At 45.2% G+C, this 23107-nt stretch overlaps 1 protein-coding gene across 3 annotated transcripts; it reads right to left on the bottom strand.

Moving 5' to 3' along the window:
- Nucleotides 1-752: 752 nt before the first annotated feature.
- Nucleotides 753-21362, bottom strand: CLK3 (CDC like kinase 3). 3 transcript variants are annotated; one of them, XM_035112409.2, is made up of 14 exons: nt 21215-21362; nt 14760-14911; nt 14212-14428; nt 11684-11777; nt 11351-11417; nt 9895-10011; nt 7408-7455; nt 6484-6650; nt 6024-6118; nt 5534-5663; nt 3791-3873; nt 2884-2963; nt 2496-2586; nt 753-1261 (listed from the first exon to the last, which is right to left on the bottom strand). In XM_035112409.2, exons 2-14 carry the CDS (start codon nt 14909-14911, stop codon nt 1076-1078), a joined length of 1527 nt encoding a protein of 508 aa, XP_034968300.1. In that variant the 5' UTR covers nt 21215-21362; the 3' UTR covers nt 753-1075. The 3 variants fall into 3 exon arrangements, with proteins under 3 accessions (XP_034968300.1, XP_060134997.1, XP_060134998.1); XM_060279014.1 differs by lacking the exon at nt 21215-21362 and adding an exon at nt 20708-21183; XM_060279015.1 differs by lacking the exons at nt 7408-7455; nt 21215-21362 and adding an exon at nt 20708-21184.
- Between the last annotated feature and the right edge of the window lie 1745 nt (nt 21363-23107).

Below are 23107 nucleotides of genomic sequence, written 5' to 3'. Positions count from 1 at the left end.
GTTCTTCTGGGTTGTTTTCATTTCTAGAGTGCAGAAACTAGTTTTCTTGGTTTGCAACTGACCATAGTTCATTCACTTTCCTGCAGCCATCTCTGGTCCAAAAGAGACAATCACAAGAAGACTTAATCACTTTGACTTAAAGGCATAATTATTATCGCAATGTATTTGAGAAAAAATAGAATTCATACTCTTCAATATTTAAATGATTTTGCTAATTTTATTTCCTAAAAACTCCCAACTACAGTTATACTGGAAAATGCAGATTCACTCTTCCAAGAACCTTCCATTCATGCCAAAACATTTTAAAGGAGAATCCTGTACCTCTAGGAGGAAAACAGATGTTTATTACAACCACTGAGAACCTACACTGACCAAAGCTTTACTATTAGAATTGATCAAGCTACTTATCTGCCCTACATCCATCTCCTGATGTACCAAAATGGCAGGACAGCCTGCTAGATGGCCTGAGATGCCTTTTTGCAGGCATAATTCAGGCCATAAAGCATTCCAAACAACTGCCTGATTTAAGCTCCTCAATGAAGTGAACTGAACAAGCACATACACTTGACAAAATGCAGGCAATAGCTAAGATTGTATTACCCGCACAATATGAAAGAAGCAATTGGGGGCGGGGGGGGGGGGGGAACAAACCTCCATCCTCTTTCCCTCCATGCAGGTTTCTTGTAAAGGAAAGATGGCTGATAGCACAGCAAGGAAGAAACTACTTTGTAAACACCCAGCAGAGATTGGTGGCAAGCTATAAAACCACTATTTTATTGTTAACAGAAAAATTCAGTAGGGCAGGGAGCAAAAATAGCTGGACACAGTCATACAAGTAAATTATCAAACAATATGAAACACTTTATTTGAACTTTACAACATATAAATATATGAGACAAATCTGTGCTTTTGGGTTGCTGTCTCCCCCCCCCCCACCCAGGCCCAGGGTCCACCTGACATTGCATCAACCCCTTGGAACACTGCTACAGAAGGGTCTCTGGAGTCTCCACAATAAATGCCAGGCCAGTCTTGGAGTATGTACACATCCTGCAGGAATCTCCATGATCCCCATCTGTCATCTGCTCAGGTCCCGGTTTGAATCTCGGCAATTCAGCCGCCTTTCCTCCGCAGATAAGCCAGCAAAGAACGGGTGGAGCAGAGCTTCGCCAAACGTGATCCGCTGGGCAGGGTCAAACGCTAACATTTGCCTCATCAGACTGAACAGCTGCATGTGCTCAGCAGAATCGTGCAGCATGTATGTCTAGGAAAAGGAGTAAGCAGGGGAAGAATTAGACCTGACATGGGAGAGAACCAGAGCGTGGGGTCATGAAGAGTCGGACACGACTAAACAACAACAAATGGGAGAGAACCGGTTTCGGAATTGCCCTGGAGTATTAAAGGAAACCAAGTTCTGTGATTACAATAGTGCTAAGCTTTATTATTTTGGTGTAAGGTCTAAATAATAGGGAGTTTAATAAGTCGCTCTCCCAGGACTTCTACTGTAAAACTAGTAGCGGCAGAGTAACAGGCACCACAGAAGTGTCCCAAGTAGTCCTAAGACTACCCTGTGTAGTCCTGCACCTGCATCATGGCTGGCTGAAGCACACTATGCCAGAGGAGCTCAGCTTTCATTATTAATGCAGTTCCAAGCGCTCCTGGTTATGGAGACATACCTTGGCTCTCCATCTCGGCTAAGAGGAACAGGTGTGCAAAGAAGCACCTGCTAATTGATCAATACACACAATTTAGGAAAGTCAAAGCATTTGGGGTTATTCTCAAAAGTGATTTACAAACAGTAAATCATCAGTCACCACTAGTAGCTCCTTTTAGGGATGGGTTGACTAATTTCTCCATGCAAGCACACATTCACAAAATCTGCCTAGCATTATCAAGCCAGCAGGGTGCTGTGGTAGGATTTGTGAAGAGCTATCCTTCAACCCTCAGAAGACGGCTGCCAAAACTCTTCTTTAGGGTGGGACAACTGCTTACGGACAGTACGGGCTGGCTTGCATGTTTTCTGCTTCACTTATCAATACAAGCAGAATTACACAGGTTATAACTGCATCAAAAAGTGGTAAGGCTTAAGAGTTTTGGGGGAAAGTGAACAAAGCTCTTTCCACAAAATGTGAGACCAGGAGCTCAGTTGACAGAGTCCCCTTGCAGCCACAAAAGTGAAGTGTCGCCCTCACAAAAAGTCCCTACCTGGTATGTGGGAAGGTGTGCAGAAAAAAAGGGATTGGGAGAGGGGAACATAATCCACTCTGCATCCCCACAAGCAGAAAAGATGGAAGCAGATAAAAGAAAGGTCAAGTATATTCAGAAGATGGTGTTTCTAAGGGGCTTGGCTTCCTGTTTCAAAGGCCTTGCTGAGAAGCAAGCAATGCGGATGAACACAGAAGAAAGTAATTTAGCTTTCAGGCGCTTAGTTACAAACAAGTATCTGCATAAACAGCTGCTTAATGCATTCTGACCAGAGCAGATCAAGTAGTTCTTACCTGCAATGGTTTGCAGTTTTCCTGGACATACCTCCCGTCAGAGGTGTTCTCATCCCATACCAGACTTCCCTTGTGAAAATACTTTTGTTTCCTGGGTGAGGAGAGACAGCTCAAATTGAACACATGTACTGGGCTAAGTTAGGCAAAAGAAATGGCATCTTTCCCCCAAGAAGTTGAATAAATCCATAGACTGCCTCTAAAAATGTACAGAGCACTTGAGTTTCACATCTAAACATGTCATCTACAGGCCTTGCTGCCTCATGTAATTTTTTTGAGAGCATAAAACATTAAATTGTTGACAAATCTCACTGACCTGGTTTATTTGCCCAAAGTGCCTCTCTCTAATTTGGGGACCACCTATTTACCAATCAAAACCGAGCATTCCTACCGTGTTTTGCGGATCATATGCTGTGGGATTGGGCCAAGGATCTTCTCCATCATCACAAGATGCTCTCTATTCTCATGAGTCTGTGGAGAGAGAAATATATGCTGAACTTAGCAGGGCAGTTATGGGGCTTCAAGCAGCAATCTTTTCAATCCCTACCTGGAGATGCTGGGGGTGGAACCTGGGACTTTTCACATGCAAATCATGAGCTACATACAGCCCTTCCCTATGTACCTGGCTGGCTGGTGTGGGAGAGGATACTGGACTAGGCGTGCAATCGGTCTGGTTCAGCAGGGCTCAACTTATATACCTCTTGGGAAATGGTCACTCCATAAGGAGTGAAATGTATGGCAGCATTTCCAGGAAACAGAGAGGTGACCAGGCCCACTGTTCTCTCCAACAACCCCAGCCTTGGGGTTTTGAAGTAAGTAGCATGCTAATGCCTAAAATGCCTATTTTGTGATAGTGATTTTTCCAGCACTTTACAAGGAAAAGAACCAGCAAACAGGAGGGGAAAGCATGCAGGTTAATGTCTTCAAGAGCACAACTAGATCTCTAGGTTGCAGAGCAGGAGCCAAACTGCAGAAAAACCTGGCAGGCAGAGCAAAGAACTGTAGCCATTCAAGTAAAACCTCTTGGCTGTTATAAAAAAAACACCATAGGGCCTGCATCCTGGTGGGGTCCTCCCTTTCAGCAAATACTGGACTGTGTGGTGCCATCTCTATCCCTTGGTGTAGCCATGCCAGATTTTAGGAAGATTCAATAATTTTATTCTACTCTCTGCAAAGCTCTTTCCACTGAGCAAAAACTAATAAACAATATTGTACTGAGAAGTACGCAGCAGGTTATTCAGCAAGAAAGCAAACCACTATGCTAAACTGGTCCAAAAGGAGTACAACAATTCCTGTACCTGAAAGAGTGTGAATCCACGGTAGTACTCGAAGAGGATGCAGCCAATGCTCCAGACGTCACACGGCTGTGACCAACCCAGCTCTGCAAAGGAGAATACAGAATGAAGACTGCCGTTCTACTCTGTACCCAAATGCCGCCATTTTGTTCTTCAGTTGCTAAGTAAGGTGTTTCTGCTCAGCAGACAAAGAAAACCTTTCAGTGGATTTGGACTCCTTGGCAGGTTTTGAATAAACATCCACAATTTATTAGTAGAACATATGATAGAACATAAGGTAATTATATGTGCCATTTTATAACATGCAGAAAACAATATGTACAAACAAATCAGAGAAGGGAACTGAGGGAAGTCCATAGAGGGTGGGAGAGGGAGGGGAAAGGGGGGGGAATTGTAATTGGCTATGTTATTGGTAATTTGTATTGTTTAAAAATGCTTTTTCTTCAATAAAATATTTTTTAAAAACAAAATAAAAGGGGACTGAGGGAATCTGCCAAAGGAAAAAACCACCAGGAGAAACTGCAACTGGGATGTCTGCTGAGCTCAGTGAAAGTAGATGGTAGCACATTCCACCTTATGCAATCTCCCCCTTCCTGCCCATTAGCGGAAAAAGGTTGGATGAGTAAGGATGCCATCCTTCAGCTTCATAAAAGAAAGGAGCTGCTGCTCTCCTGTCTTACACAAGGTGGGTAGAGAGTTTGGAAAGAACTGCAAACTGATGGTGGGAATTCACATGCTGATGTCCATGTGCAGGGGAAGAGGGCAATGCGGGTCAGCCTGCATGTTCAGGAGGTGGCAGGCGGTCTGCGCAAGGCTGCAGGGCGCAGCCATACTCATGCATTGTATGCAGACTGTGTAGATATGCTCTGGCTACTATGCCTTCTGCACATCTTGGGGAATGTGCCCCCTACTGTTCAGTGACAGCAAGTGTGACTAAAGGGTGAATGCAATTGTGGTAAAAAAATTTTTTAAAAAAAATACACCCCCAAAAATATATTCTTTGGCCACTTTGTGAGAATGTCAGTGGATTTAAAAAGGACTGAGGAGGAATATGTTCCCTCCACCCATCAAATGCCATCATGGTTATATCAAAATGATCTTAAAGTTACCATTTTTGTTGTTAAGTGCCCTCCCATTTCTGTAGAGCTGATAAAGGACTGCTTTTGTGCAAAATCACTAAGGGGTGATAGTGATGCAAGCCCTTACCCAAGAGGCCATGGGTTAATTTATAGTGATATTGAAGTGGGGATTAGCAACATCTAAACTAGCACTTGCCTCTTAACCCCTTCAAGTTTACTCCCCACTCATCAAGATTATTTAAATGTGATGAAGTCATCACTTGAATGGGTCACACAGAGAGACCTTCATTTGGGGGAATAAGTAGAGACTGAGTTCCTTAATCAGAGGCAGCAGACTAGCTAGAATCTCCAGTTCATCTGCAGGCCACGAAGTGTGTGCAAACTGCTGCAGTGAAGGTACAGATACCCCCTTACATGGCTAGCTCACCCAAGCAAGCTAAAATGCAACTATTTGCTCTGAAATATGTTGCCCCCTTTTGAACCTTGATGCCCAATTGCTTCACTCCTTTTCATTTCAGGCATACTCCTCCCCACAAGCCCCTCTGACGCGTAGGTTCCTCTTGTTGCTTATGCAAAGCAACCCATTTTGCAAACTGAACACTCGCCCACTGTTTTTTGAACTGCTACACTCGACTCCCAAGAGTCATAGCAGCTAACGCCAACTCACCCAAGATCACTTCTGGTGGGCGATAATGCCGAGTGGCCACAATAGTGGTGTGATGCTCATGATCAAACGTGGCACTCCCAAAGTCCGCTACTCGGATGCACGTGTTTCTGATAGACTTTTCCTCGCAGCTCTGTAATGCAGAAGACACACCCATGGTTACTGAGCTGCCTTTGAAAAGGTGGAGAGTTCCAGGCAGAAGGCCTTATAGCCTTCAGTGGGCCTTTCCTTTCAAAAACGAAGGAACTGTAAGTCTACAGACTTGGTGGTGCACGTTCAAAAAAGCCAATGCTCCGCGTGCCAAGGAACCCAGATTTCAGAAGTTGGAGGGTGTAACCCATCCCATTCTCCAGTTTCTGGGTGATCTGAGATGCTGGATGTGATCCTTGCCATCAGTCCCTCAGCTGCACCCACTTCCCAATACTCTTCCCCTATCTTTCAATCAAAAAGGGCAGGCTATTCCGCAACTTCCATGCTCTTAGGTGCAACCCACCTTTTTCTCGTTGTACAAGGTATCAAATTCTGAGTTTACAAACAGTATGTTTTCAGGTTTGAGGTCAGTGTGAGTTAGCTGGTTGTCATGAAGAACTACAGAAAAATGGGAGAGAGAAAAGAGGCTTTAAGAGGCCTTACATTCCTGCTATACACTTTGGCTCTCAAGCAAAGCCTATATCAACAGGTGTTAAATAGGACTAAATAGAAGTATAGAATCAAAATTCTGCAGACCCGAATGTTCCAGTAATTTATATGGGTATATAAATGATTTAAATAAATGCTCATAAAAAGGTTGTGGGAAGGCAATATAAACTTTGCCTTCAAGTTTATATTGCCTTCCCAACTTCAAGATATTGAAACAGCATTAAGCGAAGTAACTTTCGAACAGGCTTCCCTCCCCCCCATCCCCACTTCCTCTTTTTCTTTTCCCAAGCAAGCAGAGCACATGCCATACTTACACTTCAAGGCATGGCACAGCTGGTAGGCCATGTGTCGGATGTGGGAGAGTGGGTATGGTTGGAAGTTATTCTCCTTCAAGAATTCAAATGTGTTCTTGCCCAGGAGTTCAAAAGCAATGCACATGTGACCATGGAAGTTGAACCAATCCGACATGAGGACACACAAGCTGGGCCAAAGGAGAGAAAAAACACACAGTAGCTGGGATTGTGGCTCTTGAACATAGCTGCCAAGTCTCCCGTTTTTTGCGGGAAACCCCCGTATTTTGCTACCGTTTCCCGCTGTTATCCCGAATTGATTATATCCCATAAATATCCCGTAAAAATATCCCATGTCCCGGCTCCTGGCCGTCTGCGCATGTCTGGACATGCTATTTCTGGTGCCCAGACATGCAGACACGGGCAGCCCAGCACCGGAAGTCACTTCTACGCATGTCTGGACATGCGCAGAAGCGACTTCCGGTGCTGCTCTGCCCATGTCTGGGCACTGAAAATCAGGCGCCGCCGACACTGGAAGCCATTTCTACGCATGTCTGGACATGCGTAGAAGCGACTTCCGGTGCCGTGCCGCCACTGATCCCGGATTTTTCAATCCGGGAGTTGGAGGGTATGCTCTTGAAGTCGCACTGCCCATTCCCTTCCCTCGCTGAGGCTAGACTTGGGGGCCACACAGATGATTGCCTGTCTCATCCTGTTCTAGAATCATTTGGAGTTGTCTTTAAAATTCCATCCTCAGGCCACCCCTCACCCAGCAGGGCCCAACACACAACAGCACAGGCAGCGGCCCCATCAGTGTGAGTGGCAGGCCTGGGGGAAATAGGGGTGCAGGGAGAGTGGGAACACAGGTATCGGGGGATTCTTCCTTCTCTTAGAGGAGGATAAAGATGTACATAACAGATGTATAACAGAGAATGTTAATGTTGGCACCTGCTTGAAAATCCATGAGTCTGAGAGTGGAAGCCCTGTGGAAAGCATCTGGGTAAGGACAGAGAGAGAAACAAAAATGACATTGTTGTGGCAGTATACTACAGACCTATCAGTTGAGCAGAAGATATGGGTGATGGTTTCTTAAAATACATTACAAAATGGTCACATAAGTGAGCAAGAGCAATAGCAATAATGGGGGATTCCAACTATTCTGGCACTCCTTGCAAGTCTAACTCTGCTAAGAATGGAATGTCCAATATATCCTTGCCATGCCCTGCCAACAACAGCATCTTTCAGAAGGCAAAGAAAGGAACAAGGGTATGTATAATTCTGGACTTTATCGTAACCCACAAGGGAGAACTGGCTGGAGTGAAAGCAGCAGGAACCTTGAGGAGAAAATGACCATAGCAACTTGGAATTTGTGATGGCAAAGGATGTAAAAATTGACCGTAGCGGATTTCAAAAATCAAAGAAAGAAATTGGGTGGGAATTCTAAAATTCATGGCTAGAAATTCCAAAGGAGGGAGGAGCTCCAAAAGGCATGGGGCGTTTAAAAAAACTGAAATACTGAAGGTACAACAGCAAACGATTCCAAAGAGAAAGAAAAATAGGAAAAGCCATTGTGGCTGCACAAGGAGCTTTCTCATTATCTGAGATTTTAAAAGGACATGCTTCGCTTGAGAATTGGAAATATAAGCAAAGACGAAAGGGATACAGTAGCATGGTGCCAGAAAGGCTAAAGCCCAGCATTGCCTGAGATCTAAAATGGATGCCAAGAACATTTTTAAACGGGCTTTTTGGCTACATTCAGAGCATTTGCTGCTTGACAGCAGACAGTGAGATGTTAATAGGTGACAGAGTTAAGGTGGAACTACTCAGCTTCTGTTTCGCCTCAGTCTTCTCCTGCAATGCGAATATTAGAACAAATGATACGAGGAGGCTCAGGATAAGTAAGGAGATAAGAGAACATTTAGCTACTTCAAATGAATTCAAGTCTCCAGGGTCACATCCTAAAGGTGCTTGCCAATAATTCTTTTGAGAATTCTGAAGACAGGAAATGGGCAAATGTTGTTGCCATCTTCAAAGAGGTGGCCAGCCTAATGCTGAAACTAGGCAAAATTCCAAAAGCTGGTCTGTGAGTGTCTTTAAAAAATGCACTGATTACAACAAGCCAGCGTGTGATCCATCCTGTTCAAAAAAATTAAAATATGACTTGAAGATGTAGTGGGAATGCTGATAAAATTTGCAATGGCATGAAGCTGGGAGGGTCAGCTATCATCACCAGCAAAGAGAATCAAGATTCAAAAGTATCTTGCTGGAACACTGGGCTGAAACCAGTAAGATGAAATCTGAGGTCAGTCCTCAAGTTTCACTTAACACGTGTTCAGATGAATGCCTGCATGTGGCTACAGTTCCGATATATTCTGCACTGGTCAGGATACACATCTGGAATACTGTCTCCAGTTCCAGGCATATTTTAATGAGAAATTAGAGCCTGTCCAGAGGAGGGCAGTCAGGATGTTGAGGGGGTCTTGAAACCAAGCCCTATGAGAGTGGGGGGGGGAGCTGTGGCCCTCCGGATAATGTTGAAGTACAACTCTTATCATACCTGACCACTGGCCATGCAGGGGGCGGGAGGCTGATGGGAGTTGGGAGTCCAACAATATGTGGAGGACTGGAGGCTTCCCCAGCCCTGTCCTACGAAGAATGGTGGAAGAAGCTGGGGACGTTTAAGGGGAGACAGGACAGCTATTTTCAAATATATAAAGGGCTGCCACGCAGAAGATGGAGTAAACTTCTCTGTTGCTCCAGGGGAGAAAACTAGAGCTACTGGGCGGAAATTGCAGGGGTTTGGCTGAACATGAGAAGAAACCACTCAAGCAAGCATCCCCAAACTTCGGCCCTCCAGATGTTTTGGATTACAATTCCCATCTTCCCCGACCACTGGTCCTATTAGCTAAGGATCATGGGACTTGTAGGCCAAAACATCTGGAGGGCCGCAGTTTGGGGATGCCTGCACTTAAGAGTGACAGCTCATATGACAGTGGAACAGACTGCCCTGAGAGGTGGAGGGCTCTCCCTTGTGGGAGATACTAATCAGATGCTTGGGTGTGCATGAGCCAGGTGCATCCTATACTAACAGATCTTGCACTGAGCAGGGGTTGGACTAGACAATGACTACGCACGTTCCTTCAAAACTGATTTTTCATCCTATGACTCCCCCCCCCCCGCGATGCATAAGCACCAAGCCCTAACCCAGGCATATCTACGTTTCAAAGTAATCAATAGAACTGCACTAACCAGTTCTAGTTGCCAACTATTCCTGACGGGAGAGGGAAGGTGGTGATCCTCTGCTTCCCCTGCAGTGGGCAAAGCTGGTTGCTTTCAAGTTCTACCACACTGAGCAGACTGACCAGAGTTCACCCCGGACCCTTCCTTTAGGAAAGGAGTAGCCAATCTCAAATCAATCCCAATGGCAAGACTTACTGTTTATTTTCTTTGTCTTTTTCTTTAATTTTCTTTAGGACGTTAATTTCTAGTCTGGCCGCTTCACGGTATTTGCCAACATTTCGAATAATTTTCAGAGCTACCAGAGACTTGCCTCTACAGAAGGGGGAAATAAACGATAAATTGCAAGAACTCGGGCCAAAAGAAGATGGATTTCAAATAAATCTTCACAAGGTTTTATTGATGTGATGCGGAGTTTAAATGGGAACCAATCCCAATGTTGAAGGCAAATAAAGGTAAATTCCAGTAAAAATCAGGACAAGGCCCTGTTTCGACTATTCTTCGTCAGCAAAGATTCATAGGTCAAAGTGTACCAAATATGTTTGCCTTCAGAAGGGGGAGGCAGGCAGGGGGAAAAAAGGAGTAATGAGACGCAAGGAACAGCAGCAGAGATCTCTGCAACTGAATTCAAGTCTAACTCTTGGTCACACAACAAAATCCTGAAGGGGGAAGAATCAACTCCAACCCCTTCTCTGCAATTGCTCCCCATGGAGCCAAAGGTTAAAGAAAGAAAAAAGAAGTAAAGCGTTCATCATTACATTCTTTAGTAAAGGTCCTAGATATGACTACAGTTTGAAAGAAGGACCCAGGCTTTAACTTTCTCTCCTGCTCATTAGGCATGGGTTGGATCCAGACTAAGTGAGCTGAACTCAGTTCCCACCAAAATCAATGAAACAAGTTAGCCATCAGTCCTACTGATTTCATTGGGCATTCAGTTCAATTAACTCAGTCTGGATCCAATCCAATAGGGTCACATCTGGTACAGCCAGCCTATAGAGCTTACGTGAGCCAGGGAACATATTTCAAACCAACCCAGGCACACTCTTTCCATGGCAGGGAAGCAGTTGCAGATGGAATGAGAATGGATTATTGTCCAGGTCTTCGTGCCACTTGCAGCCACTGACCTGCCACAAGACAGGTCAAGGAAAAAAAACTTTTTTGCTCAGAACTTTTACATACTGTTTGTGTTATTGTCTTGCTTGTCTAGGGTTTAACTTGGTGATCTGCTGTTTTAATGTTTTAATGTTTTAACATATACTGCTGATCTGCTGTTTTAATGTTGCTCTTTGGTTCTATTTGTTGTTTTAATCAGGATAATCATTAGGCAGGAATTAAAAGCAGTGCAGAAACAGTGCACAAGGGGAGTGGGAACCAACCCAGATATTCTCTACCCCCACCAGGTGATAATTCAACTAAGTTTTATTCACAGTAGAGCCACTCAAATTTATGAACCTAATTTTGTCATGTTCATTAATTTGAATAAGTTCACTATCCACAATTCTTATCTGGAAAGGCTCATTAACTACCATCTACCCCAGACCTACTTCTCTCATGTTCTGGAGCTCAGGACAATGCTCTTTCAGCCTCAAACCAAACCCATAAATCCCAGTACAATATTCCTTGACACAAGAGCACCAGGTACTGGATAGCTTACCTGGCATGGTCCACACACTCCACAACTTTGCCAAATGTGCCTTCGCCCAGGCTCCCCACAATTTCATCTAGGAGAGAAAACAAAAGGAGATGTGAGCCCTGGAGACTTAATGAGTGTGTGAGGTCCTGCAATTTCACAGCATTCAAGTCTCAAGAAAGGCTCTCACTGCTACACTCTTTAACACACAATTGTCTACTTCCTGTTTCAAGTATTTACTGTTCAGTCCATTTATAAGCAATAAACACTAGAAACCCCTCCCGTACACTGAGAGCGATCTCGTCTAACATGGGGATAGAAAGTAGAGAGGTAAAGTTTTACGAAAGGTGGCTGTACATCGCTCATGGAGCCAATCGCCGATCCTGCACACCAGGTGACCTTCTTTGTCATCTTCCACGCTCCTGCTGCGCTTATTGCTCTGTTGGCTTCTCTGCACACACCGCCCCCCGAAACGCCATCCGACCAATCGCACACAGCAGGCAGTTCCGATTGGCAGATTGAGTTGTCATTCAGAGGCGGAGAAACGACGATGCGTCGGTGGTTGGATTTTCCAGATCCCAGCATTTCATAAGGCACACAGCATATATAACGATAGGGATATTGCAAGGGGACACGTCAAGACAAAAAACCGACTTCAAAACAAAAGTTTAAAAAACAGCTACAGGTATGTAAAGAAACTCTGATTAGCTATGGAAGGCAGGCAGGCAGGCAGGCAGGCGCAGGAGCCTCGCAGCAGCAGCAGAACCACGCGGTCCTCGTGTGGGGAGCAGCGGCTGGGATGCTCCAGCCCCTGGGCACCCTCCTCCCACAGAGAATTACCATCCCTTCTTAACCACCAGGGAAAGACACAGCAAGCAGCACAGAGAGGAGGACTCAAGGACAGTAGCTTCTCCACCAGCATCTGGGACGGTGGGCAGCCCAAAGGCAGTTGGGTCAGCAGAAGTCTAAGCAGCTCCCTTCCCCACCCCAGGCCGCCTCCCATGAAGCCTCTCTCCCTGCCTGCCAGTTTCTGTAAAGCCCCTCTGATTCCAGCATGATCGGATTTGGGTGTCGCTGCCTGAAAGAAACCACTTCAGATCTGACCCTTCTATGCGCTTGCAAGTCTGACCTGTGCCAGATTGGTTTGCTTTCACTTCTGAGCTGAAATCAAGCCTAGAAGAACTCTAGAAGCAGTGGCTGTGTCCTGATTCAGAATCAAGTATATCTTGTGCTGCTGACAAGCATTGTGTGAAGCATCAAAATCCAACTAGACCCCCCCCCCCGCCCCCCATCAGGAAAACATCTTGCTTTCTCAAAGAGAAGGAGGGGATGCAAAATCAACCTGGAATTGCTACACACTTCTACTGAAGTGGGGAAGGTGGGGAGAACAGCCAAGTAACCTGAAGGGTTCCACTACCGTGAAGAATTGTTTCAATCCCTGATCCCCCCCCCCCACTCCACTTATAACCTTTCAAAATACAATGAATTGCAGTCTCTCTAGGCTGAGTTGCAAAAATAGGTTACAGACTCCAGGCCTGCACTTCCTTTCACCTCCCATTCCCTTCCGCTGTAGAACCAACCACATACAAATCCTAAGAGAGACTGTCTGAAATGGAGAGAAGTTGAGAAAAGATCCTTAAAGAAGGTGTACAATATTGAAACAGTTTAAGCCACACCAACCAAAATCCATACCCTTAGCACTGTACAAACGTAGCTTTGGGATAAATTCCAAGAACAGGAATGAGGGGGAAAGAGTGGGGTTAAATGAGATTAACCTCAGCTTTACAACATAAGCAAGCTTAACTGAAAAACAGAGGAATAGAAGAGATTGTAGTGCGTTCCAGACCAACAAACAGAACTCGTATCACATCAATGTGCATAAAACTGCACATTGATTAGAGCACTGACAGGTCTGTGACTCAATGAAGCAAAACTGGGTGTGTGATTCAAGACTCATTCCTCTCGGGTATCTTTCCACTTTTTTATTTGTGGTTGGGGTGAGTGAATGGGCAAGGTCTGTGAGCTGCTTGGGAATTCTAACAAAAAATTATATTAACAAAGGAAGATGATATGCATATGTGCTGAAATTTTAAAAAATAAAACCCAAAACCCCAAACCACCCCCCAACCTGAAGCCAGTACAATCTGCCATCCAACAAGTCAGATGCAGTCTACCAGCCATATATGGAGACCTGCCTGGCACTCTACATGTCCCCTCTCTTGGGGGTGCATTCAGCCTCTCTTGGGCTGCCATATACAGTTTGTGGGCTGCAGCGGCACAAGTTGTGCAGACTCGCTAGCGTGTGAGGAAGGCACCATCTTATACCCGAACTGTTCACCCATGAAGGGTGTTAGAGAAGAGAGGGAGGCCTGCAAGCTTAAAAGTCCTGAGAAATTAGTCTGACACAGCTTGACCTGGGCCCTAGGAAGGAGAGGGTGCTGGCAGAAATGCCCTGCTGCAGCTGCAAAGGCAAGACTGCTTTGTGCCCCTGAACACAACCGCTAAGCAACACAGGATGTGAAAGTTGAGAGCAGAGGGTCATGTGTGCAAAACAAAGGGTGTGGCACAGCCATTCTGAGCCATGTGCACAAACGACCTCCCTCATCCCCACATTGTCACTGGTGCCATGTTTGGCTTCTCTCCCTCCCAATGCATCCTGAGAAACACACACGAGTCTCAGACGCTAAAATTATTCACTGCTGCATCGTCAAGACTAAGAACAGCTAATATAACCAGTTATCACACAAGCAGAAGAAAAAGTTATCTCTGCATTGAGGAGAAAGACAGGGGATTAGAAGTACTCACCCAGTATGATTCAAAGCTGGAAAAAAGCTACGAGTTAGTTAGGCCCTGACCAATCCTGATCTCATTTGGATGATACTCACCGATGAGGTACTGCTACAAGACCTGGTCCTGCGTTTCCGGCAGTGATGCTGGTGCTTCCTTGTCCGGTGGCGCTCTCTGTCTCGAGATCTCCGGTGGTGCCGTGAATGGCGTGCAGCGTAATAGTCTTCTCCGAAAGATGAGCTTCGCTCTTCAAACCTGTAGACATCGCTGTCATCCCTGTCTCTGTATCTTCTCTGGTAGGGCATTCTGTCATGGCTGTGTGGCAAGTAAAAACCTGTGATTAGGAAATGGGAAAGGTGCCCTGGGGTTGGAGTGGGGTGGACAGGAACCTGTACAGCAACCCCAGTGCAGTGCTGTGTGTAACCTGCACTAGACACTGCTTCCTGTCATTTCACTGCAGGGCACAAAGAGAGTTTTGTGGTAGCTGTAGCTGTAAATACACAGGACTAGAAGGGATCTGGACATCTACAATTCCAATTTAGAAGGACCATTTAGAACAATTCCAATTTAGAAGGACCATTTAGTACCAAAGCGAGCATTCACCATGCGGGTATGACTGCTTGTTCCAAGATAATCCCTTGCTCACCTTCTAGATCGTGATCTCCTTGACAGATCCCGGCGAACTGGGTATCGTGTTCTTCCATCATGTTGCTCCCTGCTGCAAGACCGCCTCCTCTTCCACCTGTGGCTCATGTAGGGCTCCTGCTCTGGGGAGCGGTAGCGTTTACAGTGATGCATCTAGACATACAAGGAAGGCACCTGTATGAACACCAGAACAACCTCTCCAGCAAAACAAGCTCATCCTGGCAATTTTCAGCAATCCTGGCCCACAAGATTTCACCACCTGTTACAAGCCTCTCAAATCTTGCTGTATCTTTAACATTGTGTTTTAAAAATACCTATGAGAGAACCAGGCCGGTGTGCTATGAAACACAGGAACGGTCATTTCAGTGGCACTAAAAGGGCCTTTGTGACATAATCAACAGCTTCACCAAGAGCTAGCTAGTTAAAGGAATACTACCTATTTACCCCCAACCCATTTAGAAAAGTCATAAACAAAGTATACATGGAAAAGGTCAGTAAGAGAGGCATACTTTCAATCTGATTGCTGTAAGATGAGCAGTGCAAAGGGGCTGCCACTCTGGAATTCATTTCTCACCAGCAATCCTATTTTAGAAGTTATGCTTATGCAAAGAGCTTTTAGGACTGCAGGTTAGATCAGTTTCATTACTGCCTCGACCAGCTTCTGAGAGCATTTCTTACGAACCCTGCAATTACAGACTGATATTGCCAAGCATCATGAAATAAAATTAACTGGATTTAAAGTATTTTTATCCCAGCTATTTTCTCATTATTATTTACAGCATATTGACAGATTGAACAAACGTATACCCCACCTTTCCCAACAGTTCAAGAGGTACAAAACAATTGTTCGTTTACAGCCCTGCAGTCCATGCACATTTCTCAACATGGGAGGTCACACCATGATGGTATACATTGCTAGAGATGGGAAAGCCTGGAAAAATTGGGGGGGGGGGACAGTTTGATATAGTTTGAATATTCCACACTTCCCCCCCCCATTTTTCTGTTCCCCCCCACAGGCCTTCCCACCTCTACATTTGACATCTGTACATTATTGAGTTTCAAATTCTTCCTAACCAGCAATTTCGTGTTTTGCTAAACAAGACGAAATGCAAGTGTAAATTGTAGTACTCTGTAGATAGATTCTACTTATTAAAGAGTGTGAAACAAGCTGTCTCTTTTAAACACCGTACTTGTTTCACTTTCCATGCTATCTAGCATTATGTCATCTCTACGAAGTTACCAGAAAATAAATGCTTGAGCAAATACTAAATAGATGCCTGAATTGGAACACATGGCAAAAGAAATCCATTTCCCGCTCAACAAGGATATGCTGGTCACAAAGGGCAGTTCTTTAGTTATCAATACAATTTAGAAATCTAATGTCTGCCCAAGTACATACATTTAGAGTTCCTACGTATGTGCATTAGCAGCCCAAGAGAACAGAGTGTTGGCTATAGAATTTGATAAAATTTGGAATGTTTCCATGGGCAACTTCACTTAATGCGTTGAGCCTTCCCATCAAATTGTGTACTTTCCCTCTACTGGCTATTTTTGTTTAATAAAGGTAAACCTTTAATAATGAGTGGAAACCCAATCTGCTTTAACTTAAATGCTTGCCATGGCTATTTTGTAGATGTTTATACATTCAAAAACTAAAATGTTTCTCAGTAAGATTATTTATTAAAAAAAATTATATACTGCTAATTCACAAAACATATCAAAGCAGTTTACAACATTAAACGACAAAAGCAGGGACCCCCAAACTGCGGCCCTCCAGATTTTTTGGCCTACAACTCCCATGATCCCTAGCTAACAGGACCAGTGGTCAGGGATGATGGGAATTGTAGTGCAAAACATCTGGAGGGCCAAAGTTTGGGGATGCCTGGACAAAAGCCATACAATAAAAGCACAAAAAATAAAAACAAGTTAAAAGCAAAAAAGGTTAAAAGCAAGTATCAACAAACGATTGTGGGAGAAATACCCTTAATTGCCTGCATAACCCTGGCAGAATAAACAAATTTTCAGCAGGCATTTAAAAGTTGGCACAGAAGACACCCAAAAATTCTCTATTGGCAGGATGTTCCACAGGATGGGGCCGGTGGCACTAAAGGCTTGGTTTTTCACGGTTGTCAAACAACTTTGCCAACTTGGAGAAAGATGCTCCTGCAAACTGAGCTGGGCTATAATCAGACCTGAGGTACCCTGGACCTAAGCTATTCAGGGCTTTGTAAATTAATACAAGAACCTTGAACCTGGCTCAGTAGTAAATTGTCAGCTAGTGCAGCTGTTTAAACAATTGTGTCACATGTTCTCGGCCAGAGGCTCCCCATCAGGAGTCAGGCCACAGCATTCTGCTGAATTCAGCCTCAAGATTAAGAAAATTGATACCAGGGGTGTTTAAGAAAAGACAGCTTGCTGTGCTTTTCAGCGATCTAGAATATTTCTTTTGTGATCTTTTACTTTTACTGCTATCACCCATGATTTAAGCTTTTAATTAAATATTAGCTTCCTAGGGCTGGAAAAAACAATTTCCTATTGAAGTACTGGGGCCAAACAGACCCTAATTAAGGGTGGTGGATTCTATAAGCTACCTTGAGTGCAGTTTCTGCCGGAAGACATGATATACCGGTAAATTATTTTAAACAAATAAATAAAGGCAGCAGTAAAAAACCAGCCAAACTTAAAAGCTAATGTTTATGGCACAAGCCTTCATGAAATCAAATGAAAGCAGACTCTAGTACTGTACCAGTGTTCAAAATTAACCAGTCCATTTTTTGTGACTCAGAAGCACCACCTAGAGACCAGGTTGAGATTTTCAGTCCCCTGGTTTGCTACTGGTACGTACATATCTCCTCACTGCAGGAGAGCCAAGGGCAGTTTCTGACAGAAAGGCTTTTGATGTGCTGAGAAGAGGAAACCTTTCCATTGTTGTACAATTTCCATAAGTAAGCAAACTGGAAAGAAGCTCTTTCACACAGTTGCAGGAGGGGAGATCTGGCTTATTTTAACCCCCCCCCAATAGGTAATGGACTGCTTCTCTCTTGGGGGAGGCAGGAAGCAGGAGGGCTGGCTGATTATTTAAGGGGTTTGATTGGTGATCTTGCTTCTAAAAAAATAAAATGGCTCTAGCAGTAAAGCAGTGCTTCCTTTCTTGCTTTGCCTTCCATTTCTTCTCATAGTAATATTTTTGCTGGCTTGCCCCCTTTATTTAGATTCTGCTGCATTTTCCCCCCTAGGAATGCAGGTTGAGCATGAGGATGGGGAGAGCACACTGGAAATTTGAAAAAAGGAGCATTTTTGCAGGAGGGGTCCCTTCCTGTGTACCTGCCCATTCTTAAGTTTGACTGTGCATATCTGTTGGCATGTTTAGTATGAAGGGAGGAGTGTAAGTTCAATAAATATTTTTCTATCTTGAAATATACAATAAAACCATTCTGGTCTAGTTCCTGGTTTCTTTCTAGCCTTTCCTTTCTTCACTAGCTGCCTCAAGCATTTCTGTTTCCCATGTTTTCATGTGCAGGAATAAACTTTTATTTGGGTGAGATGGGTTCAAATTTGAAGCATTTGAAGTTCACAAATTAAAACTTATCTCCTACATGCATTTCTAAAGTGACTAGCGATATCTGCAATGGCAATAACACTGTTCTCTACATAGCTCAGAAGTGATCATTTTCCATTCCATTTACAGAAGTGCTATGTGAAACCCAAGTATATGTATCCCTTCATACCAAAGTATGCATGTGCTTGAATTTCACAGAACACCTCAGTGGATGGAGTGCCCCAACAACAGACAGCTCTGTGAGCCGACTCTCTTTTTTTATCTTTTAAAGGAAAACGGCCTTGCCAGGTAAGATTGACATATCAACATTCTATCAGCTGCAGCAGCCCCCAGAAAATTCATCAGGAGGGCATGAAGATGAGGATGGCCATTCACTGCTCGTCTCCTGCATCTAGTCATCAGGTAGGCTGTATCTAAACACACAGGCTGATTTTTAGCCAGCACAAGCAACAGTCAACCTCTCTCCCATGAACTTGTCTTTTAAATGACACCAGAGCTGGTGGCAATGATTCACAAGAAGAAGAAAAAACAGCACTACATCCACTTCCATTTGTTCCCCAAACTCTACCATCAACTTCATTAGATACCGACAATTTCTAGCACTTAGAAATGATTTCTCCCTCTTATCTATATGTACTTTATAAAAGATTTTTAAAATTATAAACTATTTTCCTGGTTGCTGTTGACTAAAAAGTTACTGACTGTAGTTCACATTAATATACTGGCCTTGATGAACTGACCCCCCTCCCTCTACTCTCTTTCTCTTGCACGGCCAGTCTTTCTAGTTTTAAGTCTAATGGGAAGAATGGCCTGCTTCATTCTCATCCTCTCTCTTAATTGATGTGAGTCACCACAGAAGGTTGTCTGAAGTGGGATAAAAATCTAGCAAAATAGAATTCAAAAACACCCCAAAAATTGCATTTGTTTATCAAAGGGCAATGGATATGCCCTACCACCAATGACCCTGAGGACCACAACTCCCAGACTATTTAATCACCACACTTTTAAAGGACTGTAATTAAAGGGTTGTATTTTTTAAAAAAATTCCACTCCTTGTTTTTGGGCAGGTGTATTAAAACTTAAGATTTTTTTGTGCTAAGCTGGTGCTCAAATTAAGGGCTGGGGGAGGGCTCCAGTGACAGCTAGACTATGGCAGAACCCTCTTCTCCTTTCGCTGCTCCCACAATTTTGATTACTGGGTTCATACTAAAAGCCCGTCAGATTTAATACACCCCATCCCAAAGTGAGAAGTAGATCAAGTTTCTGAGAGGCAGGTAGGAGCAGGGTAAGGCATCTGGCTGTCCTCCAGATATTCCTGGTCTACAACGCCCATCACAGTCATCCTCCTCCTCCTCCACTGGCCATGCTAGTTAAGGAATGAAGGGTGACAGGAATAAGCCCTGGAGTAAGGAGAGGAAGGCTGTAACAGGCAGTGACAGAGCATCTGCTTTGCGTGTACAAGGCCCCAAGTTCAAACCCCAGGTGGGGCTGGGGGAGTTCCTTGCCTGAAACCCTGGAGAGCTGCTGATGCCAGTCGGTGCAGACAATACTGAGCCAAATGGACCCAACAGTCTGACTTGGAATAAAGCAGCTTCCTGCACTCTCGTTTAATAATAATAATAATAATAATAATAATTTTTATTTATAGCCCGCCCTCCCCAGCCAAGACCTGGCTCAGGGCGGCTAACACCAAATATAGAACAGTTAATTAAAATACAGCTTAAAAACAAGATTAAATACAACATTAAAATTAATTAAGCCTTTAAATTAAAATTAAAATCAGAAAAAGGAAAAAGGGAGGGGGATCAAGTTGATTCCAGGCCAAAAGCCAGGCGGAACAACTCTGTCTTACGGGCCCTGTGGAAAGAAATCAAATCCCACAGGCCCTGGTCTCATGAGACAGAGCATTCCACCAAGCCGGAGCCAATGTTGAAAAGACCCTGCCTCTGGTTAAGGCTAATCTGACTTCCTTGGGGTCTGGGATCTCTAAGGTTTTTCTAAGGTATCTCTAAGGTATTTATGGACAGTAAGGTCCTCCGTGGGGCATACCGGGAGAGGTGGTCCCATAGGTATAAGGGTCCTAGGCTATGAAGGGCTTTAAAGGTCAAAACCAGCACCTTAAATCTGACCCTGTACTCCACCGGGAGTCAGTGCAGCTGGAAAAGCACTGGATGAATATGCTCCCATGGCAGGGACCCCGTGAGGAGCCTTGCTGCAGCATTCTGCACTGGCTGGAGTTTCTGGGACAGCTTCAAGGGCAGCCCCGAGTAGAGCAAATTACAGCAATCAAGCCTGGAGGTGACCGTCGCATGGATCACTTAAATCATCTTTGAGGACTGGAGCCGTATTTATAAAGGAAGGGCAGCAAAAGCAGCTGCTCCTGTTCCTACTTGGGAAGGGCCGCAGCTCAGCAGCCGAGCATCCGCTTCGCATGCAGAAGGTCCCGGGTTCGATCCCCGGCAGTATCTCCAGGTAGGGTTGGCAATCTCCCTACAGCCGCCACTCATGTCAGTCAGTGCAGGGCCACGGGGCCGGAATCTTGCTTCCAGGGAACCCGTGGCAAGGCAGAGGCCTGGACTTCCTGCGTTCCAGCCGCTTCGCGAAGCCGCAGAGCCACGCCCAAGTCCCGCGAGACTTCCACCTGGCACCGCGAGACCGCGCGGCCTAGAGCCAGACCGTAGCTGCTTGCCCACCACCCGGGGGGGGGGGTCGGGACGAGGGGAGAATGATGGCGAGCCCCGATGGGCGTGGCTTACTCGAAGCCCCTCCCCCTCCCGCACAGACCGCAAAGGCTCAGCCCGACCCGACAAGGCCCAACGCAGCGGGGCCTGAGGCCTTCCTCTCCAGCCGCTTCTGGGGCTCCTTTCACCATCACCACCCGACCCTCAGTCCCTCACCGCTGTCCTGAGGCTCCTCCGACTCTCCTGGTCCCGCTCGTTCTCCCCTTAGCAGCGGCGGCGGCGGCTGCAGCGACAGAGCGGCGGCGGCGACGACGCAAACGGCACCATGCGCATGCGCATTCTGCTGTCCTATGCGCCGAAGGGAGCCGCCGCCGTGCGGGCTAGAGCGGCCGACGCTTCTTTTTCCTCCTTGACGCGACGAGTTTGAGGAGCGTGGGTCGCTCTATCCGCGCGACTTTATGGTGGAGGAGGATGAATGCGGCAAAGAGAGAGAATGACCGCAATTATGTGGCGGCGGCTATAGGCAGTCCAAGGGGATGCGAGCTAAAGAGGTTACTGCGGCGACTTCCGGTTCGCGATTATGCATTAAAACCAGCATTTAAAAATACCCTAACAGACAATTCTGTTTAAAAAGACAAACAAACTTACATTAAAACCACAGTTCCCCAAGCTGCCTGTGTCGTGTGCCTTTTACCTGGCTGCCCCACCTCCCACCCCATAGCGCCCCTGACCCAGAGCAGGAGGGACCAGTTGGTCCAAGACCATCCCTATAGAAGTGCGGCGGGGGGGTGGGAACCAAAGCAAGCGGACAACTTATTGCAGGCTTCCTCAACCTCGGCCCTCCAGATGTTTTGAGACTACAATTCCCATCACCCCTGACCACTGGTCCTGCTAGCTAGGGGTCATGGGAGCTGTAGGCCAAAAACATCTGGAGGGCCGAGTTTGAGGAAGCCTGACATTGCTGCCCCAAATTGGACTCTAGCACTTTCAGAAAAACTGACCAATGAAGGGAGTCAAAGCTATAGCTGGAAAGTGATTCCATAGAGACACAGCATCCCTTCATGTGCAACGGAACATCAACTACAGTGGCATCCACAGAGCTCGCTTGTGTCACTTTGGAACGACATTTCCCCATAAGACTGCAATTATTGTTGTTGCTGTTGTTATTTTATTTATACCTCAGCCACTCTTAGCGGCTTACAGCATATCTGTACTCGGGGTGGGGGGTGAGTGGGGACGGAAATATTTGCTAAGCGACGTATTATGGTTTCATGTTCTTTTGAAAATATTTTTTTTCAGTTACAAAAACAAACAATCCAATGTCATTCGTCTCCAGGCTTGTAAATACATTGGGTTAGCAGACCTCTGACCATCCCAGTCACCCTCCAGTGTTGAAATTCCAGTGCACAAGAGTATGTTATTTATTTTATTTTATTTTATTTTATTAATTTGTATACCACCCTTCAACATAAGTTCTCATGGCAATTCACAGAATAAAATATAAGATAAAAACACAAGTAAATAATCAAAACAAAACAGTGAAACAATAATCTCCCCCCTTCCCATAGGCGCATATTAAAAGGCTGTAGAATATTAACCAGTCAAAGGCCTGATCAGTCAAAGGCTGAAGAGGAACACTTTTGCCTGGTGCCTTAAGATATGTACCAGATGAACCTCCCTGGGGAGAGCATTCCACAAACAGAGCCACTGCAGAAAAGGCCCATCCTTGTGTTGTCACCCCCCATCCCCCAACCTCACATGGAGGAGGCACATGAAGAAGAGCTTCACCTGATGCATGCAATGTCTGGGTCAGTTTATATGGCCAGAGGTGGTCCTTGAGGTACTGTATAGTGCTCCTGAGCCATTTAAGGCTTTATAGGTCAGACCCATCACTTTGAATTGGGCCCGGAAGCTAATTGGCATCCAGTACAGTCAGGCCAGGATCGGTGTAATATGCTCAAACCATATTGTCCCAGTGAGCAACCTGGCCACTGAATTCTGCACCAGCTGAAGCTTCTGAACCATCTTCAGAGGCAGCCCTAGGTATAACGTGTTGCCGTAATCTAACCAATTGGTTACCAAAGCGTAGACAACAGTAGTTAGGCTATC

Source organism: Zootoca vivipara, chromosome 9 (assembly GCF_963506605.1).
Source record: "Zootoca vivipara chromosome 9, rZooViv1.1, whole genome shotgun sequence".
NCBI classification, from domain to species: Eukaryota; Metazoa; Chordata; class Lepidosauria; order Squamata; family Lacertidae; genus Zootoca; species Zootoca vivipara.
This window is presented reverse-complemented; position numbering and strand designations above follow the sequence as displayed.